A 22,009-nucleotide genomic window follows, 5' to 3' on the forward strand; every position below is an offset into this window, starting at 1 on the left:
TCAGATGGAAGGACCCAGCCAGGGGGCTACAGGCTTCCCCCTTCTCTCTATGTTTCCCTCCCGCCTGTGTTGGGTGCCCAGGAGACTGGCTCAGGTTGCTTTCAAGGTGAGTCCTTCAGAATAGCCAGCCCTGAGGTTCCTGCTGCTGCTGCCGCCGCAGGCTCAGCACTCTGGGTTGGGGGGATGGGTCCTGGGACCTTCTTTCTGCCTTCCCCTTAGATCCGAGTGATCTAGGGTTCTGGCTTTTTGGGGGCCATATCTTTTGATCCAGGTCCAGGAGGAGGGTTCCCCGGGTCTGTCGTGTTGTTCAGTTTGAATTTAGGTGTCCTGGGAGCATTTAGTTTGTGATCGGTAAGGAAGGGTTTTCAGAGGTCTGAATTTTCGATGCCTCTAAGCCGCCATCTCGACCCCCAAGGAAAATTTAAATTACTACAAATTGGAATGGTCAGTGAAGGCTTCAAGGAAGTAGATCTTTTATATTTGAGAATAGTGGGAGATACTGTTAGAAAAGGGAAAGCATTGAATCCTTGGTTGAGGAATATTTAATCCTGGAGACATAGGGGAATTATTTGTTATTTAGGAGAGGAGGGACTTAATGAAAAAAAAAATACTGCGTTTCCCTTTTAAAAATATAATGCTACCATTTATCTATAGTTTAGATAAAAAATTGATTAAAATTTGATTAAAGTTAAAAGTCTAGAGTTTTGTTTACAAGTTTTCCTAAAAGTGGAACATACCTAAATTTTTATCACTGGAATCCCTTAAAGGTAATTAGAAGTCTGTTTTGGTTTTTATAACATTTAGTGTGATATTTTAATGTTTTTATACTTTATTATTAAGTGTTAAATAATGTTATCAAACTTAACATTAAATGTTTTATTTATATAGGAATGTATGGTGCAAGCATATATGCTGTATAGCCTATATATATATATATATATATATATATAATGACATATATAACATACATATATGACAATACAATATATAGATCTAGATCAGCACTTTTTTTTTGCAAATGAAGAAGCAGATATAAAGAGATGAAGTACTAAAAAAATTGACAAGCCCATCAGAAACATACAGAAGAAAAATCACCTAGTTTTTTTTTAAACCCATATCTTTTGTCTTAGTAGCAATTCTAAGGGAAAAAAAGTCGTTTAGGCTAGGCCAGAGATGGTGAACTTTTTAGAGATATAGTGCTCAAACTGCAACCATGTGAGGACCACCTTCCACCCCCCACCCCCCACCTCCCTTACCCCCCTTACCCCAGACAAGGGAGGGAGGAAGCACTCCCATTGAGCTGCTGGGCAGAGGGATAGGTGATGTGAGAAATGTCCTCAGGCTTGCTTCAGCACAGGTGTTAGAGGTTCCAGCATGGGTCACACAGCTAGGAAGTGTCTGAGAATAGATTTGAATCCTCCTTCCTCCTGACTCCTGGCCTGGTGCTCTGTCTACTATACTACCTAGCTGTCCCTAGTAACCTGATATTTTTATAAACAACAGACCTTTGCTACTGAGAAAACTGGAAAATTATCTGGAAAGGAATTAATTATATATCAACATTTCACACTGTATATCAAATTTAGCTTCACATGGATACATGATTTAGCCATAAAGGGTGGCATCATAAAGTAGAAGAGCAAGGAAGATATGGATAAGGAAAGATTTACTGGTTAAATAAGAGATAGAGAGAATCACAGAAGACAAAAATGGACGATTTTTATTACATAAAATTTCAAAGTTTTTACATAAAATCAGTATAGCTAAAACTAGGGAAACATAATTGGGAAAATACTTATTGATTGATTGTCTTGTAAGTGGCTCATCCAGGACTTCAATTTAGATAGATCTTTTGTCTTTAAGATTGCTACTCTTTTTATTCTCTGCTGCATAAGTTTGTATCATATAGTATGGCACTTAATCGTGTGCCATTTTGTGGTGTTTGTTGTTTCATGTGTATTAGTCTTATCTTTCCAACTAAATAATAATCTCCTAAAGCAGGGATTATGTCTCATGCTTCATTTTCACCTGCACTTAGCACAATGATTTGTTAATATCAGACTCAATACATACATACTTAAGTGTTATGTTTGTTCCTTGTCTTTATGTAACATATGGCTCTACATCTGTACTGGTTGTAAAACTTGTTTTGCTTTAAGAAATGAATATGGAACAAATTTCATTTAAATTTGATTTTGGCAATTTTAATATATAATTTGATAGCTTTTCATTCTTTTGTACCCTATAGAAGGTTGTCTGGAGAAAAGTTTGACATAAAAAGGGAGCAATAGTAAATTCAATTTGTGGCACCAAATTCGGTATTGATAAACTGGTAGGGTATAGATAGTTAATATCAAATTAGAGTGAGACCAACATAGAAATGAATATAATTCTATGCCTTTGTTTAAAATATACAATTTATCAGTTGAGCTAGAGACAGCATGTGGTAGTTAATAATTGGCCCTTCGAGTCAGTATGACTTGTATTTAATTCTTTCTGCTGTTTCTGAGAAACTCTTTTAAGATTATAAATTACTGAACCATATCAGATCTCCTCCAATAGAGGGAGTTTTCTCAATGACAGCTCCCTCTTTGGATTTTTGAATCACAGGTTCAGATCAAAAATACATAAGGAAGAAATCTATGCCCGTGTTTTGAAGTATACAAAAGAAGTGAATGACATCACCTGTGCCCCCCAGAACTTACATATAGGAAACATTTTAAGTACAATATGAGAATAAATATAGTTAAGTGCTAAAATATGCATGTTCTGGAAGGTTATAAAATAGAACAATCAGTGTTACCCAAACACTTGGGGAAGTGTAATTTAGTTTAAATCTTGAAGGAAAAGTAGGTTTTAGATAGATAGTATTGGTGAGTGTATATTACTAATGGTTTGGTGGTAGTGAGGAGAGGCTTGGTGAACATAGACCCAGGAGAAGCTTAGGGAACGAGTTGTGAGAAGCTATGAGATATGGAATACCTTGTGAAATGTTTTTTAAATGTAATTGATAAAGCTTTTGTGAAACCTGATCTTTGATTATTCCTTGTCTGTCTTGTGTTATAGTTGAACATATTTCAAATCCAGACATTCCATTATATAATTCCAGTTCTTTTCTGTCTGGTGCTTTGAAGGTAAATCACAGCTTAGATTTTAAAATTGCTTCTTGGTTGCCTGTTACACTGTTCTCTTTTCCTATTCACCCATGGTGGAAATTCTCTTAATATCATTCAGTTAGCATTGTTGAGGAAGGAGAGAGATGAACTATTCAATTTTCAAAGAACTTTTATTTAGGACTTACTATGTGTCAAACTTTGGAGAAGGAACAAAATATGGAACAATAAAATTTCCCTAAAATGTTTTAAAATATTAAAAGAATATCTTAGAGTCTTATTTAGAAGTACTATAGAAAAGTCCTCTAAGAACAGGTTAACTTTTTTCCCCCTAATGAGCCTCTTAGGATGTCTGGTGAAGCCTTCCTGTTTGGATTGAAACCCCTACTTGGAAAAGTTTTTATAGGATTGCAAAGGAAACTACTTATATTGAAATGGATATCAGAATATTAAAAGAAATTCCACAGATCCCAGTTTAAGAACTCTTGCCCCAGAAGGATAAAGATAGAACTTGGCTATACGTGATTTTAGTCAAAATTTTTATAAGTGGTAGAAAGGCAGCACAGTGTAGAGAGAATACTGGCTTCAGAGCCAGAAGACTTGAGTTTCCCACTCTATTCTCTCAAATATATTGTCTGAGGTGGTAGACAAATTGCTTAACCTCTCATGCTTAGGTAACTAAAACCATATAGGTTATCAAGAAGATGCTGACCTGCCTTAGTAGAGGGGGTTTTCCCATTTAGTTTTTCACTGTAACAGGCCTACTACTTGTCTCTTGTTTCTATGTGCTTAGGTGTAGTACTAGGTGCTGAGGATACAAAGACAACTGTGCTGGCGATACAAAGACAACAAAGCATTTGTTCTTCAAAAGTTGCTTATAGTCTGTTGGGCCAATACAGTGTAATACAAATAGATGCAAGTAAAAATAAAGTTTGTACAAAGTATTTTTTTTAAACCCTTACCTTCTGTCTTGGAATCAATACTGTGTATTGGTTCCAAGGCAGAAGAGCAGTAAGGGCTAGGCAATGGGAGTTAAGGGATTTGCCCAGGGTCACACAGCTGGGAAGTGTCTGAGGCCAGATTTGAACCCAGGACTTCCCATCTCTAGGCCTGACTCTCAATCCACTGAGCCACCCAGCTGCCCCCTGTACAAAGTAATTTTAAGAGGGAGAGAATATAATATAGTAGTGGGGAGGAATCAGGAAAGCTTTTGTGTAGGAGGTGGTATCCATTCTACTTAAAAGAAGATAAGATTCTGCCCCTTGGAAGTGAAAAAATGCATTCTAGACATGTGCCAAAACACTGAGGCAGAGATATATTGATAGATGTGGACAACAGCCTGGCATTGTCCATTTTTATTGGAATATAGTATTGTGAAAGGGAAGGGCTGGCATAAAACTTGAAAGATATTTGGGAACCATATTGTGGAGGACTTGAATTACCTTAGGAGTTTGTATTTTATTTTCTAGGCAATAGGGAGTCACTGAAGAATTTTTTCTTTCTTAAAGTAAGTTGACTACGTGGTCATATCTGTTTTAGATATATCAATTTGGCAACTGTATGGAGGACGGATTGGAGAGGGGAGAGACTGGAGGCAGGGAGACCAACTAACAGGAGACAGGAGGACCACATGGATGGATAAGTAGAAAGGCTGCATAAACAGACACTTGGCTGTCTTTCTGCCTACTCATCTTTTCTCTTAACTTTTAATTTTATTTAAAAATTTTTTAATTTTATAGACATCTCTTATTTTTATGTAACCTTTATTTCTAAATCTTTCTCTTCCCCTTTCCCTATCTAGGGAGCCAGCCCTTGGAACAAAGAACTTTTTTTAAAAACTGAAAATAAAAGCAGTTAAACTTAACCAGTGTATCAGTCACAATTGATGGTATGTCCAAAGTTCCACATCCATGTCCCCCCACTTTTGGTAAGAAAGGAGTACAGTTTTAGCTTTTTATTTTGTTCCTTTTTTGGACAGAAAAGCTAACAGTGTTTACAAAAAACTTCATCAGCAATTCTATATCTGTACTTCCTATGGTACCTGTGTATATATCATTCATTTTCTCAATGAAAAGTGCCCAGTAATTTTCTTTTTTGCTGTGGTGGTGGATTTTGAGCTTTTTTTTTTTTGCATTAGAGTTTTCAATTCTCTTTGTTATATGGACAATCAGGAATGACAAGGACTAAATTGAAAACCCCACATAAATTTTAAACCTTAAGGAGAACTTTAGAATCTTAGATAATCTAAAAATGCAAAAATTGGTTCCTGAAATTGAGTTGGTTGTATTGCATTTATTGGTTACTCATAAGTTAAGTGTTGGATCAGTTAGGTTTTCTCCAAACCTGATGCTTCACCACTCCCTCCTAGAGGACTTCGCTTTTGAAGATGACTATTTTGCAGTTCTTTGGATTTTAGTGTTTATTAATCCACTAATGAGGGAATGGGGAAGGATGCCAATATATTTTTATTGGTAGCTTGTGTTTTATGCTGCACCAAAATTTCTTTCAATATTTTTTCCACCTGAGCATCATCCCACTTAACAAACAATATTTTTTAAAGAAAAAAAATTAGCAGAATTGATAAATATCAAAAGAGTACAGTGTGCCACAGTGATAGACCTTTTAACTCTGCAAAGATATGGAGTGGGCATGTCTTCTCATATTCCTTCTTTACACCCATGCTTGTTCTTCCTAATTTTGAAACATTTATTTTTGATTTTTTGTGTATACTATTTTTGTTTTTTCGATTTACAGTGTTAATAGTTGGGCCTATTTGCTTCACTTTGCATCAGATTGAATACATTTTCCCATGCTTCTCTGAATTTATCATATTCATTGTTTCTTATTATACAGTATTGTTCCATTACATTTATGGACTAGATTTGTTTATCCATTCCCCAGTTGATGTGTTTATATTTTATTGCCAATTCTTTGCTATCACAAAAAAGTGTCACTATAAATATTTATATAGGAACTTCTCATCAATAATTTTCTTGGGATATAAACCTAGTAGTGGAATCTCTGAGTAAAAGGATATAGATATTTTAGTCAATTTATTTGTAAAATTCCAAATTGTTTTCCCAAGCAGTTATTATTGATTTCTGGATTGTGACCATAAGTCTGACTGAGTTGGAACCTGGAGAGAATAGAACTGGACAACCAAATAGTCTTTGCTTTGTGGTCAAGGCTCATGGAGGAATTTTGCCTTCCTGTTGCATAGGTTTGTTTGGAATGTTAATTTCTAACAAAGATGATGTTTTCTGTACTGAATATTCAGAACTGGATCTTTCTTTGGTTTGGATCCTGACACTGTGCTGTAGTGAACATGGCACCCTTAGCTGAGAACTTTCCTATGCCTCTACATAAATTGCTGAGAGAGGATGACACTACTGTGGGGCTTTAGGAATTGTGTTAAACTTCTGCCACCGCTTGCCTTTTTTATCTCAGGCAACCATGAAGCAGTGCCAGTAGTTGAAGCTCTAGTATTTTGGACCAACCAAATACTGAAGTTAACCTTCTTACAAAGAAACTTTATCAATCTATATAAAATCTGTGCTACTCCTACCATATTGTATCTCAGTACAAAAAGGCTTTATTTAAGGAAATGAATTAAGGGTAGAAACTATAATTAATAGAATATAGCTTATTTTGTTAAACTCCTCTACTTCCCTATCCCCTGAAGCAATTGAGTTAAATATCCTATTCTATTCAGAAAGGATTGTATCCATATTTGGAAGGAGACCCTTTCACTCTGTCAAATTCTGGTAAATAAATATTTTCCCATCTCTAAAGTCTAAATTATCAACAAAAAATTAAGTCTCAAACTGTAGAGTCGTGATATAAATATGTATAGTTAACTCACTAGAGCTGGTTCTGGAACATCTCTGTTTACTATCTTTGTGGGGAGTGGTCTAAGATGGGATTGAGTAGATTTTCCTCCTCTGTGTATCCTTAAGTATCTGGCCTGGTCTTATTTTCTGACTATGCAATAATTCAATGAGTATTTAAAAAAAATTATTTAGATTAGTACCCAAATCCCACAAAACAAGTTAGTGTTGTCGTCCATGGAAATTGGTCTAGTAGAAAGAGCCCTGGGTTGCTCTTGCTGCCCTCCTTTCTGTACTTTTCTCTCTGAATCTGGACTTCCAAATCTACAGATTGAATACCTCTCTCTGTAGAATACCTCTCTCTAGAAGAGAACCATGGTTTATCAATCATTAAGTAAATAAACAAGTCTTCTAATATATTTATCCCTTTCTGAAAAAACAATTATAAAGCTAGATTATAAAATACTTTTGTTTGTTTATTTAAAACCCATACCTGCTGTCTTACAATCAATTCTGTGTATTAGTTCTAAGGCAGAAGAGTAGTAAGGACTAGGCAATGGGGGTTAAGTGACTTGCCCAGGGTCACATAGCTGGGAAGTGTCTGAAGCCTGATTTAAACCTAGGACCTCCTGCCTCTAGACCTGTCTCTCAATCCACTGAGCTACCCAGCTGCCCCCATAAAATAATTTTATAATAGTCCCCAAACTGAGTGGAATTTAAACCAGAAAACATTTAGGTGTGTGTATAGAATTATTTAGAATTAGAAGGAACTTTAGAGTGTAGCTAGTGTTATCTCCCTCATTTTGTAGTTGGGGACTCGAAGCCAAGGAAGTAAGTGAATTGCCCAAAGTCATATAGCAAAGCCAAGATTCAAATCACCCTCTGACTCTAGTGCCGACACACTTTCTGTTGTACTAGGATGCCTGCCTTACATATTTTTATATATTCTCTGCACTGTTGAGGAGAGGAAAAACTGGAACAGAGAGGAAAAATATATACATCAAGAGAAAATAAAACCTGTGGAATATTTAGGTAGCATAATTATGTTGTGGTACTTCATTTGGGAAATAGCCTTGTAGTGATGAGCCCAGTTGGTTAACTTTGCTTTAACCAAAATCTCAAATGACACCACTTGTTTTGATCATCCATAAAATAAATGTGTGGTTTAATTAGTGTAGATAGATTAATAATTTTGGATGCTACAAAGCTGGGGCTAAGTGGGCTGCCCAGCCTTATCCTAGGTACCCAGACCCACTTCCAACCTTCCTGATAGTGTCTCAGTGCCCCCTTACCCATTTCTCTTTGTGACCATATGACCTTTCTGCTGCCTCCACCCCTAAAATTGTTATCCCTCTCAGAGGGAACCAGAATTCCTCCTTACTGCTTCCCTCTCATTGGTGGTAGGCTGATTCTCTTTAGGTTTCCAGCTCTGGGATGAATTCCCTAAAATTGAAAGGATGATGATGTTCTCTCTGCAGTTTAATCCTCCTTTATGGGGGCTGATCTTTCACAGTCAGAAATTGAGCTACTTGAGATTCAGGACATGGCTATTATTTAAAATGTTTATTTATTTAGTATTGATTCATGATTCCCACTTCCCCCCTTCCCTCTTCCCTCCCCAGAGCTGACAAGCAATTCTACTGGGTTATACATGTATACATGTTCAAAACCGATTTCCATGTTATTCATATTTGCAGTAGAACGATCTTTTTACATCAAACCCCTAATCATATCCCCATCGAACCAGGTGATCAGCTGTATGTTTTTCTTCTGTGTTTCTGCTCCCACAGTTCTTTCTCTGGGTGTGGATAGCATTTTTTCTCATACGTTCCTCTGGATTGTCCTGGGTCATTGCACTGCTGCTAGTAGAAAAGTCCATTACATTCTATTGTGCCACAGTGTATCAGTCTCTGTGTATAATGTTCTTCTGTTTCTGCTCTCTTCACTCTATATCAATTCCTGGAGGTCATTTCAATTCACGTGAAATTCCTCCAGTTCATCATTCCTTTGAGCACAATAGTATTCCATCACCAACATATACCACAATTTGTTCAGCCATTCCCCAATTGAAGGGCATCCCCATATTTTCCAATTTTTTGCCACCACAAAGAGCCTGGCTATAAATATTTTTGTACAAATCTTTCCCCTTATTATCTCTTTGGGATACAAACCCAGCAGTGGTATGGCTGGTTCAAAGGGCAGGCAATCTTTTAAAGTCCTTTGAGCATAATTCCAAATTGCTTTCCAGAATGGTTGGGCCAATTCACAACTCCACCAGCAGTGTATTAGTAGGACATGGCTATTTCTAAGCAGAGACTGGGGTCTCTTTCAGCTTCAAATTCTTCAGACTAGTCAAACAGTCAGTAAACATTAATTTATTACTACTATGTGTCAGCACTGTGCTAAGCACTGGGGGATAAAAAAAAAGGGCAAAGACTAAATATCATTTTAGCAGTGGTTTTATTTATTTATTAATAATTATAAGGGAGTTTGGGGCATTAATTAAATTAATTAATTTTGTGTTTTGGTTTGTTTTTTAAATTGTAATTTTACAGTCATGCAAATGCAAGAGCACACTCATACATTATTGAAATCCCAAAATAAAATAATAAATATACTGAAGAGAAAGATGATTCCAACAGTTCTTTCTCTGGAGGTGGATAACATTCCCATCGTAGTCTTTCAGGATTGTCCCAGATCATTGCATTGCTTAGAGTAGCCAAGTTTTCACAGATAATCATTGTACAATATTGCTTTTTTTTTGTGTGCAGTGTTCTTCCAGTTTTGCTTATTTCATTCTGTATTAATTCTTTTTTTTTTAACCCTTATTTTCCATCTTGGAATCAATACTGTGTGTTGGTTCCAAGGCAGAAGAGTGGTTAAGGCTAGGCAATGGGGGTTAAGGGACTTGCGCAGGGTCACACAGCTGGGAAGTGTCTGAGGCCAGATTTGAACCTAGGACCTCCCATCTCTAGGCCTGACTCTCAATCCACTGAGCTACCCAGGTTCCCTGTTCTGTATCAGTTCTTGCAAATCTTTCCTGACTTTTCTGAAATTATTTTGCTTATCATTTCTTATAGCACTGGCATGTACTACAATTTGTTCAACTATGGATATCTCCTCAATTTCTAATTCTTTGCCACTTCAAAAAGAGCTGCTATAAATGTTTTTGTACAAGTAGGTTCTTTCCCGTTTTTTATTATTTCTCTGGGATACAGACACAGTAGTGGTATTATTGGATCAAAGCATATGCACAGTTTTATAGCCCTTTGGGCAGAGTTCCAAATTGCCCTCTGTAATAGTTGACTCAGTTCACAACTCCACCAACCATGCATTAGTGCTCCAATTTTGCAACATCCACTCCAACATTTACCACATTCCCTTACTGCCATATTGGCCAATCTGATAGGTGTGAAGTGGTATCTCAGAGTTGTTTTAATTTCCTTTTCTCTAATTATTAGTGATTTAGAACATTTTTTTCATATGATTATTGATGGTTTTGATTTTTTTCATCTGAAAATTGCTTGTTCATATCCTTTGACCATTTGTAAATTGGGGAATGCCTTAACAATTTGACTTAATTCTCTTTAAGTTTGAGAAATTGAACCTTTATCAGAGGAATTTGTTATAAAAAATTCCCCCCAGTTTGTTGTTTCCCCTTCTAATCTTGGTTAGATTAGTTTTATTTGTGCCAAAGTCTTTTATTTAATATAATCAAACTCATTCATTTTATATCTTATATTATTCTATTTCCTCTTTGGTCACAGATTCTTCCCTTCTTCAAAGATTTGTCTGATAAGCTATTCTGTGTACCCCTAATATAGTTATGGAATCACTTTTTATATCTAATTCATATATTCATTTTAACTGTAACTTGATAGGCTATGAGATATTGGTCTATATCTGGCTTCTGCCTTACTGTTTTCTAATTTTCCCAGCAGTTTTTTTTTTTTAAACCCATACCTTCCGTCTTGGAGTCAATACTGTGTATTGGCTCCAAGGCAGAAGAGTGGTAAGGGCTAGGCAATGGGGGTCAAGTGACTTGCCCAGGGTCACACAGCTGGGAAGTGTCTGAGGCCAGATTTGAACCTAGGACCTCCCATCTCTAGGTCTGACTCTCAATCCACTAAACTCCCCAGCTGCCCCCCCCTCCCCCCCCAGCAGTTTTTATTAAATAGTGAGTTCTTATTGCAAAAGCTGGGATCTTTGGGTTTATCAAAGGTTGCTAAGGTCACTTACTACTGTATATTGTGTACTAATATTCCATTAATTTAACATTCTATTTCTTAGTCTTTACCAGATAGTTTTGATGATTGCTGCATTATAGTACAGTTTGAGATGTGGTACTGGTTTTACATTTTTTTTCATTAGTTCCCTTGATATTCTTGACCTTTAGTTCTTCTAGATGAATTTTATTACTATTTTTCTAGTGCTATAAAATAATTATTTGGTAGTTTTATTGGTATGGTGCTGAATAAACAAATTAATTTAGGTAGAATTATCATTTTTATTATATTAGCTCAGCCTACCCATGAGCAATTAATATTTTCCTAATTATTTAAATCTGACTTTATTTGTGTGAAAAGTGTTTTATAATTGTGTTCATATTAATTCTGTGTTTGCCTTGGGAAGTAGATTCCCAGGTATTTTATATTGTTTAGAGTGATTTTGAGTGGAATTTGTCTTTCTAACTCTTGCTGCTAGACTTTGTTGGTATGCTGATGAAAATGCTGATGATTTATGTGGATTTATTCTTGGCAACTTTACTAAAGTTATTAAATTATTTCAACTAGATTTTTTAATTGATTTTCTAGAATTCTCTTAAATATACTATCTTATCTGCAAAGAGTGATAGTTTAGTTACCTCATTGCCTACTTTAATTCCTTCAATTTCTTTTTCTTTCCTTATTGCTAAAGCTAGAATTTATAATACAATATTAAATAATAGTGGTGATAATGGGCATCCTTGCTTCACTCTTGATCTTAGTGGGAAGACTTCTAACATTCCCCTGCAGATGAAACTTGCTGAAGATTTTAGGTAGATACTACTTATCATTTTAAGGAATGACTCATTTATTCCTATACTTTCTTGTGTTCTTAATAGGAATAGTTTAATTTTGTTGAAGACTTTTTCAACATTTATTGAGAATCATGTGATTTTTGTTAATGTGGTTATTGATATGATTAATTACACTGATAGTTTTCCTAATATTAAATCAACTCCAGTGGGTACAAAATCTATTACAACAGTTTAGATTTTGTAGAATGTATTAGTCTTTGTAGAATATATTCTAAGGAATTTTTTCTTTACTGTGTGCCAAATTTTGGCAAAAGTGTAAATGAACAAAAGCTATTTCTTCTATTATACTGTTATGTTTGATTTAAATCTTAATTAATAAGTCTTAGTAGATAAAATTGAATGTGTAAAGTGTGACAAGGAAATCACTTTAAGACTGATATATATTAATTTAAGGTCGCCAAGGAATTCAGCTATGTAATTCCTAAATGAAAACTCAAGTCAGCAGTCAACCTTTTATGGAGTTTAATTACAACAGGAGGAAGAAAGGAATTAGAGATAGAGAGAGAGAAAAGGGAGAGAAGGGAATAGGGCTTAAATACCCCTTCTGTTTAGGCTGGGCCAAAAGGCCCAAACCCTTAGATAGCTGGGGCAAAGAAAAGAGATCAGTCCCTATTACTCACGTGACCAAAATGGAGAAACAGTCTCAGAGGCCCCCACCTTCAGCTTCCTTCAGAGCAAGCTTCTCAGAGCACACTCCAACCACTCCGACAAACTCCTCAACCACCACCCTGAGTCTTCAGACCGCCCTATCTTCCAGGAAACCATCCAAGTTCCCTCCCCTCAGCTCTCACATCTACCAATCACCGTCCATCAATTTCCCTGTGCCAATGGAGGCTCTAGCTTAACCCAGGACCGCCCAGGGGTCTCTGGCTTTGCACATGTCTGTTGAAGGTCATATTTTCAAATAATTAAATCTTTGATTCTTTGCTACAGCCCTTCCTAAATCCTGTTAACCTGAGTAGGGTAGAGATTGGAATAATTAAATTTTGATCTATGCTGCAGCCCTTCCTCAATCCTGTTAGGACTGAGTAGGGTGGAGATTGATTCCAAGTATCTCCATTGTATCAATTCTAAAATCAATCATGACTCAAAGAAATTCCTGTTCTATGCTTAAGCATAGGTCAAAGTCCTTTCCATTGTTCAGCAAAAGGTTTCTGTCCTAAAGTAATCTTAAGAAGGGAGGAGGGGGAAACTCTCATGCCAATGGGGTTCACATTCCAATAGCCAAGACCCATTATCAATAGGAAATTTTTCAAGTATGAAATTTCCCAATGGTGAAATTTCCAACATTTATAAGTCTAAGAAATTTTGAGGTTTACAAAAGTTATTTCTACTATTCCAACTGTATTTCTCATTTTGTTTATTATTATTGACAATCTGCACACAACATATAGCATTATATACTGTGTTATGGGTTTTGGACTACTTTAAGCAAGCCAATTAAAACTGGATTTTCACATGCATGCACATTTATATTAGTATAGAAACACATGTGTGCAAAACTTCCTATCAAGCACATATAAAATAAATTAAGTATATTGATTTATATTATGAAAGAATTATGCCTAGAAAAAGGGACATAATTAAGGATTGCTCAACTTTCTCTTTATTTCTTTTTATTGCTTACAGGATATTAGTATATTTGAAAGTATATTGCCACTGAATTGTGCTAGTACTGATTCAGTGATTATTGGTGATGTGCTCATCTGTGTGATGCTGTGGATCCATGTGTATATATTTCTCAAGTAGAAGTAGCTAGTACTTACCAAATTACATGGTTTTCTTATGAATTATGTTTGTTAGCTATATTAATGTATAATGAGTGTTCATTACATGTTGGTACAATAGTTATTAGTAATACTTTGGTTAATTTGACAAATATCAAAATACTTGACTACATACAAGAAAAATATGCCTATATGTAGTCTTCATATTTATACATTTATCTATTTGTGTATTACTCTATTTCATCGTAATATTGGTGTTATTAGCAATAGCCATTTTGCTGAGAAAATGTGATTTTTAGATTGGATATGATCTTCTAGTTGTCATGATTTCAAATTTCTTTTATTGTAAAGAGTGAATTTTGGAGGATAGTGCTTTTATACTTTTGAAAGAAAAGAAGTTTAATGTCTTTGGAGATTGGTAAGATTATAAAACCTTTTTGTTGCATAGTGAATTCTTTTTTTTTTTTAATTTAAGTTTATTTGTTTAATTTATTTAGAATATTTTTCCATGGTTCCATGATTCATGTTCTTCCTCTCCCTTCCTCCTACCCCCCTCTTGTAGCCAACGAGTAATCCCACTGGGTTTTACATGTATTATTGATCAAGACCTATTTCCATATTACTATTTGCAATAGAGTGATTATTTAGAATCTACATCCCCAATCATATCCCCATAGAACCATGTGATCAAGCAGTTGTTTTTCTTCTGTGTTTTTACTCCCACAGTTCTTTCTCTGGGTGTGGATTGTATTCTTTCTCATAAGTCCCTCAGAATTGTCCTGGATTATTGCATTGCTGCTAGTAGAGAAGTCCATTAAATCGATTGTTCTGCTGGTTCTGTTCCTTTCCCTCTGCATCAATTCCTGGAGGTCTTTCCAGTTCACATGGAATTCCTCAAGTTCCTTTTAGCACAATAGTATTCCATCCCTAACAGATACCAAAACTGGTTCAGCCATTCCCCAATCGAAGGGTATCCCCTCATTTTCCATTTTTTTGCTACCACAAAGAGTGTGGTTATAAATATTTTTGTGCAAGTCTTTCCCCCTATTATCTCTTTGGGGTACAAACCTAGCAGTGCTATGACTGGCTCAAAGAGCCAAAGGTCTTTTAGTGCCTTTTGGGCATAATTCCAAATTGCTTTCCAGAATGGTTAGATCAATTCACAGCTCCACCAGCAATTGCATAGTAAATTCTTAACTTTAAACATTGATCTCGTTGAGTGTCATGTTTTCTTAGGGATATTTAAAAACACGATTAATATAACTCATGTCTTGAAGTTGATTGAATGTCTACAATTACAATAATGTGTATTTCTGTAGATGTTGCATTTTGCATAGCTTGTTATTCAATTGCATGTTTATATGCTGACAAAACTATGACAAGATAAATTTCAGTCTTTTCCTCCTTATTAAATTACCTGAAATTATAAGGCTGTATGTTACTATAATACCTCTGATTCAATAATATCTTTAACTGGAAAGTGATTTGTGTAGAATTACTAAATAAAAGTTGATAATTTGCTTAACAGGTTTTTATGTTCTCTGCACAAAAAGTCAAATTATTGTTCTGATTTATTATGATTTTTAATGCTCAGGCTAAAGTGTTAACTTAAAATTATAATGTTTAATGATTTGAGTCAAGGAGTTATTGTGTTTATTTTTCAACTTTTTAAGTAGGTTTTTTTTCTGTTGCTTTCTCAATTGAAACTAGTACTTTCCTAAAGGACTGCGGTGAAAAGACCAACTAGTTGAAGATTAATTTCTCATCTTTCTTTGGCTTGAAATAATCTAAAAAAAAAAGTTATTTCAAGTACACTGCGTACTGCTACTACTAGTGATAATGGTACTAGTTTATCTATGTGTTGCTCGTAGCATTTTAAGGTTTGCAAAACTTTGTAAGAATTACCTCATTTGATCATCCTAAGAGCCCTTTGAAGTTAAGGATTTGCAGGTATTTCCCTCATTTAAAAATCACTAAAACTAAACCTTGGAGGCTAAATAACTTTCCCAAGATCATATAACTGGTTAGTGTTAGAGGATTCAAACTCAGGTCTTTACTGATCTCACAACTTGTACTATTTCCTCTAGAGCTTACTGTTGTTTCTCAATATCATAATAGTGAGTTATAGTACTAAGATATTGACTTAAGTATACAGGATATCAGTAGAGATATAATTCAGCATGAAATAATTCTAGCAGTATATGGATTTTGCATTTTTTTTTCATCTAAAGAGGGAACTTAGAAAGTGTTTGAAGTAAATCCGCATTTAGCACATATTGTTAGTTTAGTACTTGGTTGGTCGGAATGTTATAGAAAGCCTAGTAAAACCAGTAAATTATTTTGTGCTTAAATTATTGCTATATTAGAAAACATTCATCATTCAATCAACAAGCATTTATTAAGTGCCTTCTCTGTGCCAGTCTTTGGACTAAGAATTAAATTTGAAAGGAAACATCCCTTGTCCTTTAAGGATTTTTCTTTCTTGGGGGGGGGGGGCGACAAAATGTGCATATATAGGTACAAACAAAATTATAAACAGTCATTTTGAGGGTGAAGGAATTTAGGAATAGCCTCATTAGGCTTCCTGTAAAAGGTTGCACTTGCTGATTCTTCAAAGAAACTAGGGATTCTGAGAGGTAGAAGTGAAGTGGAAAGAGCAACATAATCATAAATGACAGTTAATGGAAAGACATAGATAAGGAATATGAGTGTGCATAATGAGGAACAATAAAAAGGCCAGTTTGACTAATCTGTAGCTAGAATAGAGTAGCAGTTCTTAAACTTAAACTTTTATGCTGTTAAATTTGAGGACCCCTTTACATCCTTAAAAATTGAGAACCCCAAAGAACTTTTTTATGTGTCTTCTATTGATCAGTATTTACCATATTGATAATTTAAATGGATTAATTTGAAAATAATAATTTTGCAAAAATAAAACTATATGGTAACATACAGAATCTATTTTTATGGGAAATAACCATATTTTACAAAATAAAAAAATTAGAAGAGTTTTGTATATTTTCAAAATCTGTTTAATTTCTAGCTTAATAAAAGACAGCTTGCTTCTCATCTATATATTTTTTTCATTCAATCTCTTGTAATATATTGCTTGAATTATGTGAAATCTTATGTCAGATTTTTATTTGGGAAAGCGGAGAATATTTATTTATTAAAATTTTTTTTTTATTTGGTCAATTTCAAACATTATTCCTTGGTTACAAAAATCATTTTCTCCTCCTCCCTCCCCTCCCCCCTCTCCTCCCATAGCCGATGTGCAATTCCACTGGGTATTGCATGTGTCCTTGATCAGAACCCATTTCTTTGTTGTTGGTATTTGCACTAGGATGTTCATTTAGAGCCTGTATTCCCAATCACATCCCCTTCGAACCATGCCATTGAGCAGTTGTTTTTCTTTGGTGGCGAGGCATATTTAAATAGACAAATAATGTCTTAGTATTATGATAATAGTTTTGGACTCATGAACCCCCCTGAAAGGTCTTGGAGATGAACCCCAAGGGATCCTTGAGCCAGACTTTGAGAACCACTGAAGTAATGTGTGAGATTAAAAAAGAAAGTTGAGGACTGGTTATTGAAGAGCTTTAAAATGCCATACAGAGGATTTTTTTTTTTAATCCTATGAGTGATAGCCAGTGGTGATGGATTACAGATGAAAAATTTTGAGAATTGCGATTTATTTTCTATCAATCCTTTTATGCTTTTTTATTTAAGACTAACAAAAAGTTGAACCATGAGGTATATGGTGAATTAGCTTAAATAAGTGTAATTAGAATATTTGATTGTTTTTTTATCTTTTTAAAAATTCTAATCTTTATCTTGACTTGTTTCACACTGACCAAACAATATCAAGTCCTAATTTGCTATTTTTTCTCTTTGTGTGCTATTACCCTTTTTATGATTAAAATTTAAAATAAACTAATGTATGTGTATCTGCATATACTTTTTCTTCTTGGAGAGCCAGTTAAACATTTGTCAGCATATCCTTACCTTACCCTAAACTCTGTCTACTCTTCTGAACTTCCCTATTGCTATTGAGGGAAATACCATTTTATTGGTGACCTAGACCAAGCCAGGGTATCAAGGTTATATTTATACCTATTATATATATGTCTCAGAAAATTTCTTGGAGTGTTGAGATAGCATCTAGGGAACATAAAATTTTTTTCCATAATATGTGTCAGTGTCATCCATGGCTCTTTTTTTCTAAGGCCAGTCAATTTTTGTTACAGGGCATCTCCTGTATATGATCCCTCAACTCTGCTCACATAGTTATCTGGTACAATCTCTACTCAGCTCATGCCTGGAGTATTGTAATAACCTTCTGTTTGACCTTTATTCCTTGAGTCTCTCCCCATTCCAGTCTATACTCCACTTAGCTGATAAATTGATCATTCTTAATCACGTTTGACCAAACCTTCCCTTCTTTAATAAATTCCAATGGCTCCCTTTCACTTCTAAGATAAAATAGAAATCATCTTGGATTTTTAAAGCTATTCATAACCTGGCCCCAGTATTTTTACACTTTATTTCACTCTATGTATTCCACAATTCAGTAGGTATTCAATGAATGCTTCTTGACTTGACTCTACACTGAGAAGAGTGATGGTACCAATGATGCCTTTGTTTCACTTGATACAGAAATGATCAAATTTCCACTTGGATATACCTTAGCATATTGGAGTTTATAGAGGCTTAGGTGGTGGTGGGGGGGGGATGCAAAAGGTGGGAAAAAGGTAAGTAAATGGGAAAGCAAACTAGAAAGAACAGACAGTGCTAATGTTTACAGGCTTTGAGACAGTTTCATGTTATAGGAACCCCATTCTGTAGTGTCTCTGGCTGCAGAGAAATATTTGGTGGTCCTTATAATTTAACTAGTTAACAGGAATATTAATCCAGCTCCCAACAGGGAAAGAAAAACTTGGAGGGCACATTTGTTATATACCCTCTCTATATGAAACTATGTCATGCTTAAGTTGTATGCAAAAGCCAATTGATAAGTAGTAAAGATTGTAGAATAGATTTTTCAAGATCCAAATGAATTCATTCTCTTCTCTTGAATCCTGTAGAACATCATTTCTACTTATCTGGTTCTCATATATTGTGTTACTAACAATAATTTGCATAGAGCTTTGGACTTAGTCAGGAAGATCCAAATTTAAGTTCTACCCCAGACACAAGCTAGCTTTGTGACTTTGGACATTTCATTTAAACACTTGCTTTCCTTATCTATAAAGTGGGAATAATGATAGCACTTACCTCAAAGGATAGCTTTGGGTATCAGATGAGATAAGCAAAGTACTATGCAAATATACACAAATATTAGTAATCATTTTTGTGTGTGCTTGCCTGTATGTACACACATTTCATTTGCCCAGCTACATTCTCTGAACTTCTTGTGAGCAGGTCCTATATTAAATGTGTAAGTGTAGATCTTCAATAATATTTGTTAATTGAAATAATTTTCCTATTTTGACTTGTACTTTTTAGTTGAAGGCATTTTTTTAAACTAGTCAGAGCATGCAGATTTTTTTTTTTTTAAAAACCCTTACCTTCCATCTTGGAATCAATACTGTGTTTTGGTTCCAAGGCAGAAGAGTGGTAAGGGTAGGCAATGGGGGTCAAGTGACTTGCCCAGGGTCACACAGCTGGAAAGTGTCTGAGGCCAGATTTGAACCTAGGACCTTCCGTCTCTAGGCCTGGCTCTCAGTCCACTGAGCTACCCAGCTGCCCCCGAGCATGCAGATTTTTAAAGAAGGAAAATATCACTTGTAATTTACTCTGGCAATTAAGAAAACATGGATAACTAATACAGTGTTTTTGAAAAAGAAACATCTGAAGATGTCAGATCTCTAAGAGTCAGAGATTTTGCTAAGTCATTTTCAATGAACTTTTATTATTTTTTTTGACCCTACCCTTCCATCTACTGTGTTTTGGTTCCAAGGCAGGTCAGTAAGGGCTAGGCAATAGGAGTTAAGTGACTTGGTTAAGGTCACCCAGCCAGGAAATGTCTGAGGGTATATTTGAACCCAGGTTCTGTCTGTAGGTCTGGCTCTCAATTCCCTAAGCTACCTAACTGGCCCCTGCTTCTTATTCTAATATTGTCTGGAAATAGTCATTATACTAGATAAGTGTGTACTAGATACTTAGTATACACAATGTAATATGTAATTATATAGTACTTTTAGTTAGCATCATGTCTCAATGCCCATATTAATTCAACTCATCCTTTAAACAGAATGGCATAGATACATGCAAATTTGATGTTGCCTCAGTCTTAAGGATTTGTTGTTGCTAAAAACTTATTCTAGAAGATGAAACATTGCTATCAACTCCTTTCCAATAATCTTATTTGTGTATTTTCACAGTAAAAAATGCATCTAGTAGCTAAACTTTCTGATGATGGACCTCTCTGTATTTTGGTGGAATTGGGCAGATGCCAGCAGATAATAAAAACCTTTAATGCTTTTTAGGAGCTATAAGACTTTTTATACATAATGATGGAATGGCGAGGATCCAGGGTCATCCTCTGTAATGTATGGAAATAAAAAAAAAGACATGAAAATAATGCTGTTGTGGACTTAAGGTTCACTTTTGAGTCTGTGGTTTTGTTATATTTATTCAAATATTTGTTAAGTACTTAGGATAAGGCACCATGCTGGGAGATAAAAAGAACATCATGCAGTTCCTGCCCTCATAGAACCTAAAGTTTATTTAGTAGATTGTATAGCTGTCAATTAATATAGAACACCAGAATTGACTGATTTCAGAACCAACTAATCAACCCTATACTTGAAAAAAAATTCAGAATGATCATAAATATTTACTTGCCAACTTCCAGGGAAGTGGAATCACATTGCCTCTCAAGGTAGCTCACTCATTGTGTTTTAGGAGAACTCTCAAGCAGAAATTTTTTTGGGGGGGGGCAGCTTCACCCATTACTTCTAATTCTATGCTTTGAGACCAAGCAGAATAAGTATAACCTCTCTTCCCCTACCATAATAAATCTTCACATATTTGACAATTGCTATTATTGTCACACCTAATGCTTTTCCAGACAACATCCCTAATTTCTTCATCATCTTACTTGCTCTTCTTTGGATAATCTCAAAATTATCATTGTGCTTTCTAAAATGTGCTCAAAATAGAATATGGTATCCCTTTGTTCTTGGGTGCTACAATGCACTTTATCTTTCTTTTCTGCCAAATCACACTGCTGATTCTTATTGAGCCTTGCAGACCTCTAAAATCCCCAGGCCTTTTTTTCCCCAGACAAATTGATTCAATTAATTTTCACCTGGCATAATTTGAAGCCTTTTACCAGCTTTGTTTTACCTTTTCTGGAGGTATTTCAGGTCATGAGTGTCCTTCCTAAAATGTTGTACCCTCTGTAATTATTTAGTGGCAAATGTAAAACATAGCCAGTATATTTGATACTTTATTGAATAAGCACAAATCATTGGATAGTTTAATACTGGGTCATATATTAATAGTCTTTGTCCAATATTCTCTTTTTTGGAATACAATTCTTCACACCTGCAGTACTATGATAATTAATTTTTATGTTGGCGTGTTCTCTGGATCATTAAAAAAGGTAAGTTATTTATAGTATAGTTTTAATGTTGTATAGTGTGTTCTAATTCTTTGAAAATTGGTTAACTAATTATTCTACATAGCAATTTTCTTAAATAGATTATTTGATTAATTAGCATTCCTAATTGCTCAACTCAGGATTTATTTCATTTGAAAAGATCTACATCGTTTGGAGTGATTTCCTTATATTAGATTGTGTATCCATTTTCCTCTACTGCATTAAACACAGAAGATATTTCAAGTAGAGAGCTTTGCAGCTCCACTTCTTGTTCCTTTGTACATGATGGGCTGGAGTGATAGCTTGATACTATTTCTAAGTGCTGTATATTTTTAGTCTGCACCTTTCAAAAGTAAGATCATTATATTTTTATCTATAGCCAATTCTTTTATTGTTAATTTTTATTTTTAAAAATCTGTATCTTCTGTCAAGGGAGAAAGAGTGAATAGGCAGTGGGGGGATTAAGTGACTTGTCCAGGGTCACACAGAAAGTATTGGAAGCCAGGCTTAAATCCACGACCTCCCATCTCCAGGCCTGGCTTTCAGTCCATGAAGTCTCCATTTAATTAGCTCTTGATTACTTTGTGGATCTCTTGATTCGACTCCTGTTGTCAGTGCTTAGGAAATTCTGATAATTTTAATATACTTATTAAAGG

General features: G+C 35.1%; 1 protein-coding gene across 5 annotated transcripts in view; it reads left to right on the forward strand.

The window, feature by feature from the left end:
- The window catches only part of EPC2 (enhancer of polycomb homolog 2), a 192,453-nt gene that overhangs the window by 17,509 nt on the left and 152,935 nt on the right, over positions 1-22,009 (forward strand). Inside the window, exon 2 of one of the 5 annotated variants that reach the window (XM_056793822.1) lies at positions 4,653-5,040. The exons of 2 other annotated variants lie outside the window; for them this stretch is intronic. In XM_056793822.1, coding sequence (XP_056649800.1) covers positions 4,999-5,040 — 42 coding nt within the window. In that variant the 5' untranslated portion in view covers positions 4,653-4,998. Of the gene's footprint in view, positions 1-4,652; positions 5,041-5,084; positions 6,334-22,009 lie in introns of those variants that run through there. 2 more of the 5 variants (XM_056793823.1, XM_056793824.1) reach the window with 2 other exon arrangements.

The sequence above is a fragment of the Monodelphis domestica genome, chromosome 4 (genome assembly GCF_027887165.1).
Source record: "Monodelphis domestica isolate mMonDom1 chromosome 4, mMonDom1.pri, whole genome shotgun sequence".
NCBI lineage: Eukaryota > Metazoa > Chordata > Mammalia > Didelphimorphia > Didelphidae > Monodelphis > Monodelphis domestica.